The sequence below is a fragment of the Aptenodytes patagonicus genome, chromosome 2 (genome assembly GCF_965638725.1).
Source record: "Aptenodytes patagonicus chromosome 2, bAptPat1.pri.cur, whole genome shotgun sequence".
Lineage (NCBI taxonomy): Eukaryota > Metazoa > Chordata > Aves > Sphenisciformes > Spheniscidae > Aptenodytes > Aptenodytes patagonicus.
In genome coordinates this window covers 169227073-169245152 of record NC_134950.1, presented here as the reverse complement: position 1 = coordinate 169245152, position 18080 = coordinate 169227073, and the positions used below count along the sequence as shown (strand labels likewise).

The 18080-nt window shown below is 42.8% G+C and overlaps 1 protein-coding gene across 4 annotated transcripts in view; it reads left to right on the top strand.

Annotated features, from left to right (window-relative positions):
• Positions 1 to 18080, top strand: part of LOC143157259 (uncharacterized) — a 34081-nt gene that overhangs the window by 3730 nt on the left and 12271 nt on the right. For 2 of the 4 annotated variants that reach the window (XM_076332062.1, XM_076332061.1), the window contains exons 2-4: positions 5800 to 5931; positions 13058 to 13181; positions 13423 to 13589. In XM_076332062.1, the coding sequence (XP_076188177.1) occupies positions 13444 to 13589 (146 nt within the window). In that variant the 5' untranslated portion in view covers positions 5800 to 5931; positions 13058 to 13181; positions 13423 to 13443. Of the gene's footprint in view, positions 1 to 229; positions 289 to 5799; positions 5932 to 13057; positions 13182 to 13422; positions 13590 to 18080 lie in introns of those variants that run through there. The other 2 variants (XM_076332064.1, XM_076332065.1) reach the window with 2 other exon arrangements.

The following is an 18080-nucleotide window of genomic DNA, read 5'->3' as shown; positions in this document are numbered from 1 at the left end:
ACGCTGTCCATAGCCTGGCAACAGTTTCTGTGTGCGTATAGTAGCTGAGGTGTGCAGCGTGCGTCCCATGGCAGCGATGTTAGGGGGTGCGGCGGCAGCGCTGCTTCAGCGCTGTTGTGGGCTATGCCACCGGACTTGAAAGCACAGGGATCAGCTGCTGCTGCCGCTGCAGTGCTCTAGTGTGTACAACTGGCATGTTTCAGTGCCTGTGCTGCCTTTGCTTCCCCAGTGGCCTGTGTCGGTGGGAGGAATGCAGGCAGGGAATCGCTGGTGGTAACATCTGTGCAGGTTTGTCTCGGTGGAAGTTGATTCTCACAACGGGATGAGGCTTGTGTGGGCTTTGTTGTTCAGGAGAGATGCTGGGTGCTTGGAGTGATACTGATATTTTAGGAAGCTGGAAAACAATCCAGAGAAGCAATTTTTGCAGTGTAATATTTGCTTAGGTTGCTGTAATGCTGTAGCTTAAAGTAAGCGTAATGATTTATTCACCTGACAGTGCCCAGCCTTTCAAGTGATCGCATGTTGTGCGCACCTGACAAAACCATAATTCTCCAAATGTGAATGTCTCTTAGTGTTGACCACCAGAGTCTTCTAATAGGGACAGTGAGGAGAGACTTACGAAGTGGATGGGGAACTTGGGAATACTTGCTGTTGTCCTTTCACTGAGAAATGTAATAGCTTCTCAAGCAGGTAATAGATCCCCTTTCATTTCTCTTTGGAAACAGTTTAGATCTGTTAAATGACATTGTGACGGTGTTTGCTCCAGTCTGCAATCTTGAAGACACCTACTTAGTACTTGAATTTCACAAAGTGAGGAGCAGGTCAAGTGGGAAAAGTAGCTTTATATCTAATCTTGGTAGTCTAATGAAATTAATATACCAGTCTCTATATAATGATTTGCAGCTGATTTAAAAAATTCTATTTATTTGGCCACATATGCCGGTTTGTAACTTCAAAGAGTTTGTTTTCATACATTCAGTAATTGACAATTTCGGCATTTTTGTTTGTTTGTTTAAGATACATTTGGAGAGACATTTTGATTTAGTGGAGTTTAAATTGTACGAGGTAGTCCATCTGTCAAAATGAATCTGGAAAAATATTTTGTAACTTCAGTTGGAATTTTATATTCCTAAACAAAAAGGTTTATACTGAGAGTATATTAATACAATAATCCTGTTTTACAGCAGCATGTATTTGAAAGGACATAATCTACAAATCGTGCACTTAAGCTGCCTTTGGATTAGTTGACTGTAAAGTGAGCGGAAGCTCAGTTAAAAACTCCGTACCTGTTTGTTTCATAGCCCCTTGTGTTTCCCTGGTCTACCGGGAGATAATGGAGCGTGACACATGGTAAGAATTATAAGTGAGGGTGGATATATAGAGGTAGCTGGTATTAAGTTCCCCTCTATTTCCGTGGAGCCTGCGGTGAACTTGAATTGTGTTATTCAAGTACTTAAACCTGTATTTGCTGACTAGATATTTTGAGCGTCATAGGCTGCTTAGTGATGGATGCATTAAAGTTCACCATCCTTGTAAAACTTTCCCTTAGCAGTCCCAAATTTGAGCTTTTGGTTAATGACATGTTGCACCTGAGTTGTGTTTGCTGTTTTTAAAACTGGCAACTTCATGTCAATGTTTCATGAAGGGTGTTTTTACTTTTTTAATTGGGGATTAGGGTCTTAGGGCTTTTATAAACAAAAAAAAGTCCTCTGAAACTCCAGAGTAAGGGCAGGAGGCTTCAGTCATTTTTGCATGCAAAAGTACTTGGAAGTAGGACTCCGGTGTTCAAAGTACATGTGGCTTTGGACCACAGTTAGAGTTTCTAGATCTATAAAAATCTATCATTAAAAACCAGTATCTGTAAGTTTTTTTTTAATAGTTTAAATGAATTGCAGATCAGGGCTTTATTTCTAAGCTGCCTACTGGCAAATTATTCCTGTTTTTTTTCAAATTAATAAAGCAAGAATTGCAGAAGTGGGGCGTTTACAAATTTGAATTTCTGAAAGTGCTAACTTTAGGAAGGCTGAAGTTATGAAAATTGCACACACGTAGCTACAGTTCCTGGTGAATAAATCCATATCGCATGGTCTCCCAAGTGCTTACTATGCTTAATTTCTTGTCACCAACACTAAGTTTTAATGTAAATATTGCAGAAATGCTCTGTGTTTTGGGGTTTTTTTGGCTGAGGAAGAAGTACCTCACAGAGGTAGTGGCATACTGCTTCAGGGATAATGCTTCACAAAGGTGGAACTGAGGAGCAGACTGGAATCTCTTCCCCAACAAACTTCCTGCCATGTAGCTTTGTAAAGCCGATAGGCCTAAGTATGAAAGAAGTTCAAAGCAGGTGTGTCAGAGAGAAGTGTGGGTCTTTAGACTTAACAGCAATTTTCCTGTGTAACCTGAGTCTGGAACTTGTAAACCCTCCGGTAGTGTAGGTGGAAGTTTTTAGGCTTTCCTCATGATCTCCCTACAATATTAAGGTAATGTTTCAAATCGCCTTTTTTTCTGGAGGATTAGATGTACCGTAGCATGCGGAACTGCAAAACCTGTGACTTGTACACGATGGCATCAGCGTGTACACACTGCATCTCTCTAGAAGCGCAATATAAATCCACCTGAAGATACTACTATTTGCTTTACTCTGAAAAGCAGGCATTCAGATTAGCAAAATTCCCATTAATCGGTGAGGAATAATTCAAAGTTAAGTTTCATATTTACTGTGGCTTCTGTTTGGTCAGTGCTAGAAGGTTGTGGAAAATGTGTGTGTGTCCATACGTATGTACATGTGTATATGGGGAAAACATTCTGCCTGTCTTCACCACGGGACAGGATATGTAGGGGCAGAAGGCACTTAGATTAGTAGGGTGACCATGCATGTGCTGAGAGGGCTCGCTATTTGCAAGGTTCATTTAAAGTTTCTAGTCTTAACTTTAAAAAGCGTTGATGGGAAGATGAGTAGATGTTACACTCCTAAGAAAGACAGGGGGGATTGCTTTTTTTTGGGATTTCAAATGATTACGTTGCCAAGGTGTCTGTCGTTCCTCCGGTAAGCTTTGAACCATCCATGAAATTCACTGAAACTGCGGGACAGGTGGATGGATGTCTCTGCGATAATGAATTTCTGTAAATGCCATGGAAGCTGACAGCTTCACAGAGGAGAAATCCAGATTAGCGTCCTCGCAGGGAAAAAGGCTTCCACGTGACTTTCAGCATTCGGTGGGGTCTGCTTATCTGGTCACGTTGCATTGGGTTTTAGCTGGTTGCTATTAGGATCAGTAGGGAAGGACTGGGAAGACCGAGAGGGTGCGGTAGGGAAACTGCTGCTGTTACGATGAGCTTGGGATAAGGCATGAACGTGTAGGAAGCCAGTCATCAGTTTTCCCTGCTGATGGAACAACTTGTTTCCTTCAGGTGTTGTGCTTGTGGTCATTTGTCTTTTTGCTTAGAGTTCTTTTTGAACAATGTCAGAAGAAAATAAAACTATTTACAAATTCAGGACATGATATTAAAATACTCAATGAGAAACTTTTTTTTTTATTATTTGTCAGTTTAACGCAATGCAAGCTGGCAGTGCTTCTGTAACTAAAGCATTGGCTTCTACTAAAGCTCTAATGTAGCACCCTCATATCCTGAAGGTATCCCAAAAGGCCATTCTAGGAATGAATTATTTACCAGTTGTGCAATAAGTATGTGTTTATATCAACCCCTAAAAGCTAAGTGACAGCCACAGAAAGTTACCATTGAAAATCCAATTTTCTGAAGCAGGGCGTATTGGTTGGAGAACAGAGGCAGCACTCTTACCTTTTTTGAACAGCTGTGTAAATTTTAAACTTTGTTTGGACTCTTACATAGGTTGTGAAGCCTAATGCAGCGCCTGCGATGCTTTGAAAGTTTCCCATGATTTGAAGTACTTCCTATTTTGAGATATAAATGGATTGTTGTTTGGAGTTTCAGATATCAACTAACGCTTTGTGAAACCCACTTTTAAAGTTGCGAATAGTTACATTGTGTCACAGAGGTAACGATTAGCCAAATCATTAACGGGTTTCATTAAGTCTGCTTTGACAGAAGAACAGCTAATAAATCACAGGTAGTTAAAAGACCAGTAAAGGTTAACGGCTTAGGCACACGTTGACTGAACAAATCATCATGGGTGGTACAAAGATATTACTAGTCATCCCTTCTGAAAGGAAACTGTGTCATAAAATTAGCATCTAGGAGCGGTTGTGTGCACCTGAGTCATTTCATTGCAGAGCCCGCTATCTTAGCTTAGATACAGAGCCTAATCTTCGCATCTGTGTGGGCCACCGAGCTTTCTGTAGCATCGAGGGTTGTATTGCTGCAGCTCTTCCCTTGCAGTACAGCTGGTGTATTGTACGTGCACTGGAGACCAACCGGCGCAAGAGCAGCAAACTCAGCGCTTCCCAGAAGCATCGACATGTCTACACGGACGTTTCGCTGAACTGTTTGCAACCCATTCCTGGCTGCAGACTTTCCTGTCTGTCTGAGCTTGTTTCTCTGCAGCATGGTGATGGAAATCCTATAGGAAACCTGACAAAAGTGACTATCGAGAATGGGTTAACTAATACATCCAGCTCTTAGCCTGTTTCCAGCAGGCCCTTGGAAAAAAGAAGAGCGGGGACTTGACTGTGGGTTGAACAAATCATTGTAGCAGAATTCAGATTGGATGTCAGATTAGGTAAATCCTTAGTTCTACCATTCAGCAGGTCAGAGCAGGTCAGCCACAGTTGGATGTAGTATAGTCTGACATCATCTTATTACTTTAGGAGAAGAGCAGGTGCTTTGTTAAGTTTTAAGAATTTATCATAACATGACTGTTGCACACTTCATCTTGATTTATCTTAGTTGTAAAAGCAGCCCTTCCCCCATTCATTGCTTCCACCAATTAAAGCTTTGTGTCAGTGAAGATGAAGCCGTACATTTGTGTAATGCACTGACTTTCGCTGTGTCATGTAATGGAAGTGGCTGAAATTGGAGAAATGGCACGTGTGCAAAGTGCAGGCACGTCAGTAGGCAGTGGCAACGTGATAATCTGCTCTTCAGCAGGGGAAGTATAGGAGGTTATACTGTAACGTGTGTAAGTGGATGTGGAGAGAGCATAGGATTTCAGAATCGGCATGTTATACTTTGAGCGCTCTTGGGAACGTGGTTTTATCACATCTGGTTTTGGACAGTGTGTGGCAGGAGCCAACCTTGCCTTTGCTGTTGACAGAAGCTACGAGTCTGAAGGTGGAGTGGAGCCCTTAAACGGCTGCAGTCCCAGGTACTTAAGGATTGTTTGTCCTACCATGTGATGGGACGGATGTTCAGTTCTGTGGCAGATGTGTGCCTGTGAGCAGGATCCTGCTACCAGCAGGAGCTTACGTCCTGGCGTGGTAGATGTGGTCCTGTGTGATGTATCTGCCTATGTGACAGGATAAAGCTGAAGAGTCTTGTCAGGCGATATGCCTCTGCCTGCATGATTCTAGGTGCAGCGCGGCACAGCTGGCTTACCCATTCTGGGACTCCATGTGACCTGTGGTCAGCAACTCTCGTATCTGCTGAGCTGTTCTGTCATGTGGGATCTCACAGCAATAAAGCAACGTCGTCATTGTTCTGCGAATGTGTAAGACGTAGGTGGTACTGGAGGAGCTGTGGGTGGTGTGATGTGGAAAGATGGTGGGAGGAGCAATAAGGGGTGGCTAGAAATGAGTTTCATGCATAATAAGTACAACTTTGACAGACCTGGTAATTATTGCTTTTTTTTTTTTTTTCCCTTTTTTAATTGCTTTTAAATAGGCTAAGTCTGTCCTCAAGAATCTAAATTTCTGCTTGCACGGCAATGCTGCATACTTCAGAGAAGAGAACTTGTATACTGATAACAAGGACATGGTCAAACAAAGTGCCACCCCTGGTCATTACAAGTCACAGGTGAGTCCAAAAAGTGATTTTGTTTAGGTGAACAGAAATAAATACTTGTATGATATGTTGGTTTTTCTAACTAAATGTACTGAATAACCACATAACAAAAAAAACCCAACACCCGAAGAGAATGCTACATTACAGATGGAGCAGCTTTCACTGTCTATGTTGGTACAGGAGAGTAATCCTCTATTCGTGGAAGTCAGCCGTTCCTCATTCAGTCTGGCTTTGAGCGCCCCTTGTCAAGGGCATTCGTGAGACTTAACCACAAAGTCTTCTGAAGAACAACTGCTGGAAGTTACCATGGACAAAAAAAATCTTTGATTATATGAAATGAATGTATTTAGATGCTAGCGTTTAAAACAAACAAAAGAAATGGCCCAGTAGCCCATGAGTGTTCTTAATGGTACTTGGGCTATAGAACCCATATATTGAGCAAACATCTCATAAATATACTTCTTCTCCTGCACCCCACCTTAAGTGGTGCTTTTTTTATATGATTTTGACCCAGCTGTCTAAGAGAGGTCTGACAGACTTGATTCCTTTTTCTCAGAAGAAAAGTTTCTTAGTTCTTTGACTGCTGAAAAGGAACGTTGCCCTTTGCTGCTGCAACAAGCCCTTTCGATGATATGAAATTAGGATTTAGAAGGAAGTCTCCAGTAATCTGCTGTTTTTATGGTTTTGTCCCTGATATTAAGAGATATCTGAATAACTGACCTATTTTCTCCCTTGGTTTGAGTGTTTTACATATCCCTGTCACCTGTTTACTTCTGCTGGTTAGTTTCCCAGGTAACCCAAGAAGGCAATTTATAGAATTCTGATTTTTTTTTTAAATACCCTCTAGTTTCAGAGAATTAATAGCAGTGCATTCTGAATGGGTTAACCTGTTTCAGTGTGCTATAGATTAAGATGGCTGTAGGTAGGCGTCATTAGAAGTCTTAAGTCAAAAACCCCAAACGATGCTTTTTCTTACATTTGCTTTATCTTGCCAAGAAAAACAAGAAATAAACAGGAAATATTTATCCTGCCAAGAAATCAGAGAAGAATACACTCAGTATAGAAGTAATAATACTGTGCAGTGCTGTCATTTACTGTCGTTGTGATAGATGTTTATAAAAAGCATCTGGGAGCAGTGCTCTGTAGCAGTGAGTTCCTGCAGTTTTAGGATAACTGACTGTAAAAAGGCTTTTTCCTAATTTAGCTCAACTGCTTTTTGGAAAATCAAGAACTTTCTGTCAGATGGGACTTTATGTATATGTCAATAAAAGTAATTTCTTCTAATTACGTAATGAAGCAAATATTTAGCTCTGATTACATTATTTTTTAGCTTATAATATATCCTTTCAGAGAATTGTTAGTCTGATAGAAGCTGTAGACTGTTCTCACATCCAAACAGGAGGAGAGTGAAGCCCTGTTGAATTTCTTAGTCTGTGTCCTCTAAGACTGTAGGTCAGCAAGGTACCCCAGATATACATAACATCACTGCAAACGTTTCACACAATTGGCATAATGTAGTGGTCTCTGAAAATCCCTAAAACTCCTTCCACTCTGCTTGAGGGGCCTTCACTGCTCTGTCAGCAGCTGTTACCATCTCAGAATAGGCGGTTGCAGTCTTGAACTGTTTCCAGTACTTAGCTGGACAGCACATGAAACAAAACATTTCCAGTAATGAGAAGTAATATTTGAGTCTTCTGTATTCACAGTGCTGTTAAATCTTCGGACAGAGGATTTTCAGAAGATCATAGATCTCTGTCTCCTAGCTGCCCATCCCAAGCAGTGGTGGTGAGGCAGAAACCTCCCTCCATGGAAAATTTGTTTCGTATCTTCATGTCTGAAGGTACAGCGGGGGCACACTGGCACTTCTGTGCGTCTCCTGTCCTGTTCATCCTTGGCAGTGCTCAGGACCTGACTGCAAAAGGTCCTGAGCAACCTGCTCTGAGCAGGGGCCTTGACTCCAAAGGTCCCTCCCAACCTCAGCAGTTCCGAGATCTCTGCCATGCGGGATCCTCTGTTCCCAATGCAACTTACTGATCATCAGGTCCTTTACCAAGATCTGTAGATTTCATCTGCCTCTACATGCCTGGCAGCTGTGCTGGCTTGGCGCTTGGTGAATGGGAGGATAGCAGGAAGAGGAGTGAGGGAGTAACAGCCTTCCTCAAGGTCTTTGCCCTCACTGCTGGAGCAGTGAAACGGTGTGTGTAGTAACAGCAAATCTTTAGCAAGCAGCCTGGACAAAGCAGAAGCACGAAGGAGCCGGGTAGCAAAACATGAGTTGGTGTGTAGTGGAGCACAGGACTCGTGTCGCAGGTACCATAACAATATCAGTGCCTAATAGTTTTGATACTATTTAGTTTCATATATGTTTATTGTTGAAATGTTACCATTATACTGATGAAGTTCTACTAATTTATTTCTCCTCAAACAAAAGAAACTTTGGAAGAGCTTCTAAATACAAAGAACTGAATGAGGCTTGTGGAAATAGTGAATGTTTTTGGTAAATGCTTCAGTTTGCTTACTCCTCAGTTGTGATGAGCTCTGTACAGAAGTTAAAAGCCCTCTGTGTGCATTTGAACACAAGATGTGATTTAATAACAGTGTTAGATGTCTTGGAAAAAAGTGCATTCAGTTTCGTATGCAGGGAGAATGTTTAGTACATGCACATTTCCATTTTACGGGAAAGAACAGCAGCTGTGTCTTGTTATGCTTTGAAAGAAAAAAAAATCCATCGAGATAACATATCTAGGTTTTAGATCTGGTAAGTTTTTTGTTGTTGAGAGGTAATTTAGTGAGAGCAGTGGCTTTCCCATGATTTGTGGGGTGGAAAGAATGAAGTAAAAGCCCTACTGAAGACTGTAGGAGTTGTCATTTGATTTTTTTTTGTTTGTTTGTTTTTTTGAGACAGCATTTCATTCATTGATTTTTAAGGTTGGAATTCTGAGCGAAACACGTCTGTGCCTCTGCAGGCAGTCCTTTCTTTGCCAAGCCGCTTATGGAGGTTATCACTGTATCTGAAATTCAGTGAAGAATTTTGAAACTAAAGCAAACTGCAGGAGTTTATTAAACAGATTAAATGACTGGAAGTTCCAATATGTTTACACACAACTAAGATCACTTCTGAGGCCATGAGACAACCCGGGGGTTGTTTGACAATCCCCACCTTCACTTGGATGTGTTAGTCATAAAGGTTTTCAACAAAAGCAACAGGTTGAAAAAAGGTTTTATGCAAAAATGTTTTTGAAAAAACATTTAATCTGTTTATTAAAACACACTGTTTTATCCCTTTTTCCTTTTTACTGTAACTTGTTAGTATGTATGTTTACTGTAACTTGTTAGTATGTATGTTACTTGTTAGTATATGTAAAGCACAGACAAGAGCGTCTCAGTTCTTTTGAAATTTTGTTTAACTAGGTAGAATGGCAGTCTCCGGTGTTTTGGAAGTGCTGAGTGATGAGGCTTTATCTAGGGTGTGTGAGGTATCCCCTCTACTGATCTTTAGTCACATTGTCCTGCACAATTCACGTTAACAGTGACTAATGGCTCTGAACGTAAAAGATAAATCCATTCGTTACAGATTCTATTTTTAGTCTATGCAAAAGTATTTTATACTCGAGCCAAGGAGCATAATTTATCTTGGTGTGTTGCTTCCTAGTAGACTAAGAGGAGGGCCCAGGCATTGGCATGTGATACTGCTAAATTGTTGCTAAAATGTTGGCCTTGGTCACTACTGCTTTCCTAACTGATACTTGTGTATGGTTCAGGCCTCATTTGTAGCAGGCAGTTTGGGTACCGCCCTCCTCCTTTTCTGCAGGGTAAGAGTTTACCTGTATCACGCCAGTGCTGTCGTGCCATTTAGTCCCTGGGCCAGGAAGTTGTTCTTGTCTCTTTTTATTTACTGACATGGATGCTGGGAGTGTACTTGTATGGAGTGTTACAGGATACGTGTCTAGCCTCTACAGGGTGATACTACCTCTATTTCTGTTATTGTTTGGATGTGTAAGACAAGTTTATTGCAACTGATAAGCCCTCAGTGTAAACTTTTTTTTTATTAAAAAAATTCACTATGCCCTACAGTGTTAAAGGGTTGTTCTGCCCCGCTCACGGCAGGAGCACACTTGGCCGGGTAATAATTCTTTACTAGCTCTTCAGACAAGACCCAGGAAGGGAGATCTTCTGAGTCTGTGACAGCTTTCACTAAACCAAATTCTGGCTGAAGATTTGTAGTAAACAAGATTGTACTGTTCTACTTTTGAGAAAAGGGGGGAGAGAGAAAAATTAAATTAACTTAGCATTTTCTCTGTTAAAAGGCTGGGGCATGAGAGAGTGAAATGATCAATATTGAAGTTTTGTTCTTTTAGTTTATTTAGATATAAATAACTTTTTAAAAGCTCTACCTATAAAAAAAAAAACTTATAAAGTGGCTCTAGACAGACTGGATGCATAAGGCCGTAGTCAGACAGTGTAAATTTCCCTTAAACCCCCTGTTTTCTATTGGCTTGTTCAGGGCTTCAGAGGTATTTCTCTGATAGTAAGCACCAGTCTCACAGAGTTGGCAATACGGTTCCTAGTGACAATGCAATTTTTATCTCAGAAGCAACAAAATGGGAGCTTAGTAGATCAGTTTAGATGTTTTTAAGTATGAGGACCCAGTCATCACTGTAGCACCATTGGTTCCTTTCACGTTGCGTTTTTTAGCCTTTTCAGGAATTTAATAAGTACATGGTTGAGATCTTTCTGCAGTTATTCAAAAAGGATTTAGCAAATGGTTTCATTTGTTTGATCCAAGGCTAGTTTGATCATCCTGATGAAAGAGCTTTTTTTTTGTTTTAGCTGGCTAAAAATTAGAATCTGATTTTTTTGTACCTATTCCAGTTGTATTTACAATGAACAATGTGACAGAAGTTTATTTTATCCTCATAGTCCTAAAAAAGGTCTTGCTGTCCATCCTCAGCTGCCAGGTATCCCGAGTTCAGCATAGCTTGTGAATGTTAGGGTCTTTGATTAAGCTAACTACACTTTCTTCCGCGGTACGTTCAAAACTCTTCCTGCTGCCAGGTTGTACAAGCAGGACATCCGCCAGCAGCAGCTCTGCAAATTCCTGTTCGTTAACTTCCTAGCACTGCGCCCTTCCGTGTCTCTGTCTGCAATGAGAGACTTGGAAAGATCATAGAATAGAATCATAGAATAGTTTGGGTTGGAAGGGACCTTTAAAGGTCATCTAGTCCAACCCCCCTGCCGTGGGCAGGGACAAACCTGCCTAGCAGGAGGGATTTGCTAGAGGAGTGACGTGCACAACATCACCTTTTTTCAACCTGTTGCTTTTGTTGAAAACCTTTATGACTGACACATCCAAGTGAAGCTGGGGATCGTCAAACAACCCCCGGGTTGTCTCATGGCCTCAGAAGTGATCTTAGTTGTGTGTAAATGTATTGGAACTTCCAGTCATTTAATCTGCAATTTCTTTCCATTCTCCCAGGCATTGCTGTCCGTATATTAACAGGCAGCATGGTGGCAACTTAATGCGCTCTTTGGGGGCTGAAGATGAAATATATTAGTATTTGTAAGGAAGCAATTCCTTTCTCCCCCCCCCGCCCTCCCCCTCCCCAAGTTTATTTTTCGAGTTGGCTTGCTGACTGTTTTCTTGCCAAGAGCACAAAACAAATTCAGAAATTGTTTCAGGGAGATGGGTTGAATTACTCAAAGAAACTGAAAGGCAGCATCTTCAATGAAATATGTCTTGAAATAGGAAATGCCCTCTATAGATTCTTTTAAACTGATGTAGTGGTGGTTTTCTTTGTGCTTATGAGAACCTCAGTTCACTAAGAAATGCTTCTAGAATTGGGTGGGAACAGATGCTGCTAAATGTTCTCCTTAGGACAATGTTTTTAGTTACTGGCCTCCTCAGGAAGGTGTAAAGCACAGGGGTGGATGCTACAGTCAGCTCCAGTCTGCATCCGATCCCACGGCCTCTTGCAGCTACTGATGCATCTGGGGTTTTTGGGGGGTTTGGATTTTGTTGTTGTTGTGGGTTTTTTAGGGGTTTTGTTGGTTTGGGGTTTTTTGGGTTTGTTTGTGGGGGTTTTTTTTTTGAGTCTCCCAAATGGTATTTTCAGAACCACAAGTACTCCATCTTGACTGGATGTCTTTACTTATCAGAATCTAAGGGCAGCTAGTTCAGTTCTCTATCATAAAAGGGTTTTTTTCAAGAAAGCTTGAGGTTTCACTCCCAGCGTCAAAACTTGCAGAAGTTAATCAACAGGGATCGAGCGTCCTGGTGGTCAAACTGGACATGAATCAGCAGCGTGGGCTTGCAGCAGAGAAGGCCACCCCTATGCTGGGCTGTCTTAGCAAGAGACTAGCCGGTGGGGTGAGCGCTGTTAGGATCCCCTCTGTTCTGCTCTTGTAAGCCCACAGCTGGACACTGTGTCCAGTTTGGGGCTCCCCAGTACAAGGGTACTGGAGTGAGTCCTACAGAGGCTTCCAAAATGGTTGTGGGCTGGAGAACGGGATGTGCAAGGAGGGGCTGAGCGCGCTGGGTCTGATCAGCCTGGAGAAGAGAAAGGGAAGATCTTACAGGTGTGTGCAGCTGCCTTACGGGAGGTTATAGAGAAGGTGGTCCAGTCTATTTGCAATACTTTTTTTTATTTTTTTTTTTTTAAGCCAGGACAGCAGTTTGATATGAGAAAAATTTGCCCAGAGAAGAAGTGGTGGGATCTCAAAACTCAACTGGGCAAGTTTCTGAGTAGCCTGATCTAACCGGGTCTGCTCTGAGCAGAGAATTAGGCTAGATGACCCCGGAGGTCCCTTCCAACTCAGAGCAGGTTTCTGATATTCTGCTTAAACCTTTGTCAATCACAGGTTCTGTTGTGGCCATTCCTAGCTGAGATACCTCGTGAGGTACAGTTCCCCATGTTACTTAGATCTCCTGTTATTTATTCTTTGAATGGTAATTCAGTCATTTATCTATAATAGTCTTTTCTGGACCAGTACTTTTAAAGACAGGTTGTTTTTTCTCATCCACCTTTTGCTCTACGAAGTTTACAAATGTCCTTCCCTGCTTACACTGGGCTCTTCGCTGGAATATTTTGTGTTTTCAGGGATATAGCAGGGGTAATTGCTCTTCCCTTTGTTTTCTCAGAAGGGATGCGTATGCCTGTGACATGTGCATTTCCAGTCATACAGGCTAGAAGATTCTGAGCTTGTGAACTTGACACGCAAACACCTACAATGTGAAAACTGTAGAGAATTCCTATTATTGTATAGTAAGTAATTTTTATTTACTTATTTATTTCTAGAAGATGCATACACTTGTCAGATTTGGACTACTTTAAGGCAGGGGAGGGAGCAAGTTTTAGACTATATCCTTTTGTCATAGCTACGTTTCATTTTCCTGAAAAAATATTTAGTTCAAGATATAAAAGGAAGGGTCTGCTTTGTTGCTTTTTACTGCTCATTTACCAAAACATCTAATGTTAAAAATGTTTCCTTCTCTTTTCAACATAGGTAAATAGCAAGAAACAAAAAATGGACACTCAATTATTTTCCCCATTATTAGGAGCAATTACTAGCACGCCACCTCCGCTAGAATCTTCCCGTCTGTATAGTGACTGGTCAGCATGTGGAGAGGATATTAGCTCAAAAACTTCTTTTCAAGACTGCACAAAGAAACGGTATGAGCATTCTTGGTATAATCTTATGGTGGTGTTCTGGGACACTGAAATTGTCATGGAGCAGAAAAAATGGGATTCCGGATCTTTTTAGGAAGAGTTTATGGGATAACTAGAAACTCAATAGATTTTCTTTGCTGTATAATAGTTACTATAGAGGTTGTGAAAAAAGGTAGGGAGTCTGTGTGTGTATAAATGTGCGTGTTTACCTGTAAAAACATTTTAAAATTTGGAAAGAATACTACGTTTAGGGAATGAAATGGAAAACTGCTATATGTAATTGAAAACTTAAGGAAAAAACCCACTCTCCTTCTGTGCCTCCTATCCCTCAGTACTGTAGCTCATAATGATCCTGCTTGCTGCTGTAGAGCATTTCCTGGAACATGAACAATGCAGAGAGTGTTAGACACAGGTCGAGTGTAAGTGGTACCTCTGCTGCTGAAAGCATAAATATGCGTACAGCTACTCTTTAAAATACGCCAGCCTACTGTCCTGTGCCCTTCATATAATGCACTCAAGTTCAATTTTATATAAAAAAAAAAAAAAAATCTGCAGTTTTGGATGCTGAATGAATGCAAAGGGTCTTTGTTACTTGAATCACGAAACATTTTTATTCCCCTGGAGAAATCCACTCTGCCCAAGTCTTGACTATTGCAGACGCTTCTGATCATCCAGTCTTAATAATGCAGTAAAATTATTAAAGGTACAGAGAAGGGCAATGAGGCTGGACAGGGTTTTGAAAGCTTCCGTGTCAGTGGAGAGTAAATAAAACTACTCTTCGGTTTTGATAAGTCAGCTCTGCAGAGGAATGATTTCTATAAAATCATGAATGATACGAGGATTGCGAGGAACAGGGAATGATTATTTCACTGGACTATTTTCTAGATTATTTTCTAGACTATTTCATTAGTCTAGAAACTAGGGGATACCCACTGAAATAATTGGTTCTCTCCTTCATATTAGTAATTTTATGGCTTGTGTACAGCAATTGAAATTGTAATGTTTCTATTCCAGCCTTAGAAATGCGTAAACGATTTCACATTAGGCTTACCACTCTCTTCTTTCCACCTTAATGCCAAGTGCTGGCAACATAATACTGCCTTTTTGGGGGGGGGGTTGGTTGGTACAGACTGGCACAGCAGCTTTTGACACCGATGGTGATGCGGTTAGCGTTTCTAATATCAATCTCATTGCATTTTTTTAATCACTTGCCTAATAAGAAAGAAGAAGTTTGAGGTGGGGAGAAATGGTAGTTCACTGGTTCACAAGATGCTGAAAGGTAACAGTGAAGGAAGATAAATGCATTGCAAAGAAGCTAAATACCATTATCTTTTTTTTTTTTTTTTTTTGTTTGCTAGTCTTCCCAGGGAAGTGTCACAGAGCTGTTTATTTTTAATTTTTTTTTTTAATAAAAGATCATATAACTTTAGTATTAGCTGTAAGTGCTAAGTTCAACCTCTGAGTGGCAATCCACTAATTAAAATGTACAATCTCTTCTTAAAAGCAGCCTTTAGGTTATTGCAAGGTAGCAAATGCAAGGTAGCTTTTTTCTTTAAAAAAAAAAAAAGTGATTCAAAGAATTAAACAACTAAACGGTACTTGTCTGTTAATGATAATCCATGTGTACACCCATTCTGACACTGCAGATATGCACTAGTCCTTAAGGTAAAAAAAAAGTTTGTTTTCTGTTTTTTCTTGTAATATTTTAGGGTACTTGGTGCCCAAGTATATTAGGAGCAGTACAGCTGTGTCATTTTAGTTCCTCTAAGCTGCTCGGTGAGAGCAACTAATCCATCATTGGAGATTTCTTTGCAGTGCAACTTTGCTTATGCTTTTGTCCTTTTAATTCTCAATTTTCTGGCCATTGAAATTATTCCACAATAAATTCTAGCAGCCCCAGTGCCTCAAACCTATACACAGGCCTTTTGTTAGACTGTATTCTGGTGCCACAAACTTCTCTTGAGGAATGTCTGTTTGAATCATAGAATCATAGAATAGTTTGGGTTGGAAGGGACCTCTAAAGGCCATCTAGTCCAACCCCCCTGCCCTGGGCAGGGACATCTTCAACTAGATCAGGTTGCTCAGAGCCCCGTCCAACCTGACCTGGAATGTTTCCAGGCATGGGGCAGCCACCACCTCTCTGGGCAACCTGTGCCAGTGCTTCACCACCCTCAGCGTAAATAATTTCTTCCTTATATCTAGTCTAAATCTACCCCCCTTTAGTTTAAAGCCATTCCCCCTTGTCCTGTCGCAACAGGCCCTGCCAAAAAGTTTGCCGCCATCTTTTTTATAAGCCCCCTTGAAGTACTGACAGGCTGCGATAAGGTCTCCCCAAAGCCTTCTCTCCTCTAGGCTGAACAACCCCAACTCTCTCAGCCTTTCTTCACAGCAGAGGTGTTCCATCCCCCTGATCACTTTTGTGACCCTCCTCTGGACCCGCTCCAACAGGTCCGTGTCTTTCCCATGCTGAGGGCTCCAGAGCTGGACGCAGCACTGCAGGTGGGGTCTCACCAGAGCAGAGTAGAGGGGCAGAATCCCCTCCCTCGCCCTGCTGGCCACGCTGCTTTGGATGCAGCCCAGGATACGACTGGCCTTCTGGGCTGTGAGCGCCCATTGCTGGCTCATGTCCAGCTTTTCACCCACCAGGACCCCCAAGTCCTTCTTGGCAGGGCTGCTCTCCATCCCTTCATTCCCCAGCCTGTATTGATCCCGGGGGTTGCCCCGACCCAGGTGCCAGGACCTTGCCCTTGGCCGTGTTAAACCTCATGAGGTTCACAGGGGCCCGCTTCTCGAGCTTGTCCAGGTCCCTCTGGATGGCATCCCGTCCCTCTGGCGTGTTGACCGCACCACTCAGCTTGGTGTCATCTGCAAACTTGCTGAGGGTGCACTCAATCCCGCTGTCTATGTCATTGATGAAGATATTAAACAGTACCGGTCCCAATACGGACCCCTGCGGGATGCCACTCGTCACCAGTCTCCATCCCAACAGGACATTGAGCCGTTGACCACTACCCACTGGATGTGACCATCTAACCAATTCCTCACCCACCGGACAGTCCACCCATCAGGTCCATACCTCTCCAGTTCAGAGAGAAGGATGTTGTGGGGGACCGTGTCAAAGGCCCTACAGAAGTCCAGATAGACAACATCTGTAGCCCTTCCCATGTCCACTGATGTAGTCACTCCATCATAGAAGGCCACTAGGTTGGTCAGGCAGGACTTGCCCTTGGTGAAGCCATGCTGGCTGTCTCGAATCACCTCCCTGTCCTCCATGTGCCTTAGCAGAGCTTCCAGGAGGATCTGTTCCATGATCTTGCCAGGCACAGAGCTGAGACTGACTGGCCTGTAGTTCCCCGGGTCTTCCTTTTTTCCCTTTTTAAAAATGGGGGTTATGTTTCCCCTTTTCCAGTCAGTGGGAACTTCACCAGACTGCCACGGTTTCTCAAATACGATGGATAGTGGCTAAGCAACTTCATCTGCCAGTTCCTTCAGGACCCGCGGATGGATCTCATCGGGTCCCATGGGCTTGTGCACCTCCAGGTGCCTTAGATGGTCTCGAACCTGATGTTCTCCCACAGTGGGCGGCTCTTCATTCTCCCAGTCCCTGCCTTTGCCTTCTGTGGCTTGGGCGGTGAGGCTCGAGCACTCGCTGGTGAAGACTGAGGCAAAAAAAGTCATTGAGTTCCTCCGCCTTCTCCGTGTCCCAGGTAACCAGGTCTCCCGTTTCATTCTGGAGAGGGCCCACATTTTCCCTCGTCTTCCTTTTATCCCCGACCTACCTATGGAATCTTTTCTTGTTGCCCTGGACGTCCCTGGCCAGATTTAATTCTGTCAGGGCTTTAGCTTTCCTAACCTGATCCCTGGCTGCTCGGACAATTTCTCTGTATTCCTCCCAGGCTACCTGTCCTTGCTTCCACCCTCTGTAGGCTTCCTTTTTGTGTTGGAGTTTGTCCAGGAGCTCCTTGTTCATCCATGCAGGCCTCCTGGTGTTTTTGCCTGGCCTCCTCTTTGTTAGGATGCATCGCTCCTGAGGTTGGAGGAGGTGATCCTTGAATATTACCCAGCTTTCTTGGGCCCCTCTTCCCTGCAGGGCTTTGTCCCCTGGCACTCTGCCAAGCAGGTCCCTGAAGAGGCCAAAGTCTGCTCTCGTGACGTCCAGGGTAGTGAGCTTGCTGTGCGCCCTCCTCGGTGCCCTCAGGATCTTGAACTCCACCATTTCATGGTCGCTGCAGCCCAGGCTGCCCTTGAGCTTCACATTCCCCACCAGCCCCTCCTTGTTGGTGAGAACAAGGTCCAGCAGAGCACCTCTCCTCGTTGGCTCCTCTACCACTTGGAGAAGGAAGTTATCATTGACGCATTCCAGGAACCTCTCGGATTGCTCATGCCGTGCCGTGTTGTCCCTCCAACAGACGTTGGGGTGGTTGAAGTCCCCCATGAGGACCGGGGCTTGTGAGCGTGAGGCTGCTCCTATCTGTCTGTAGAGGGCCTCATCTG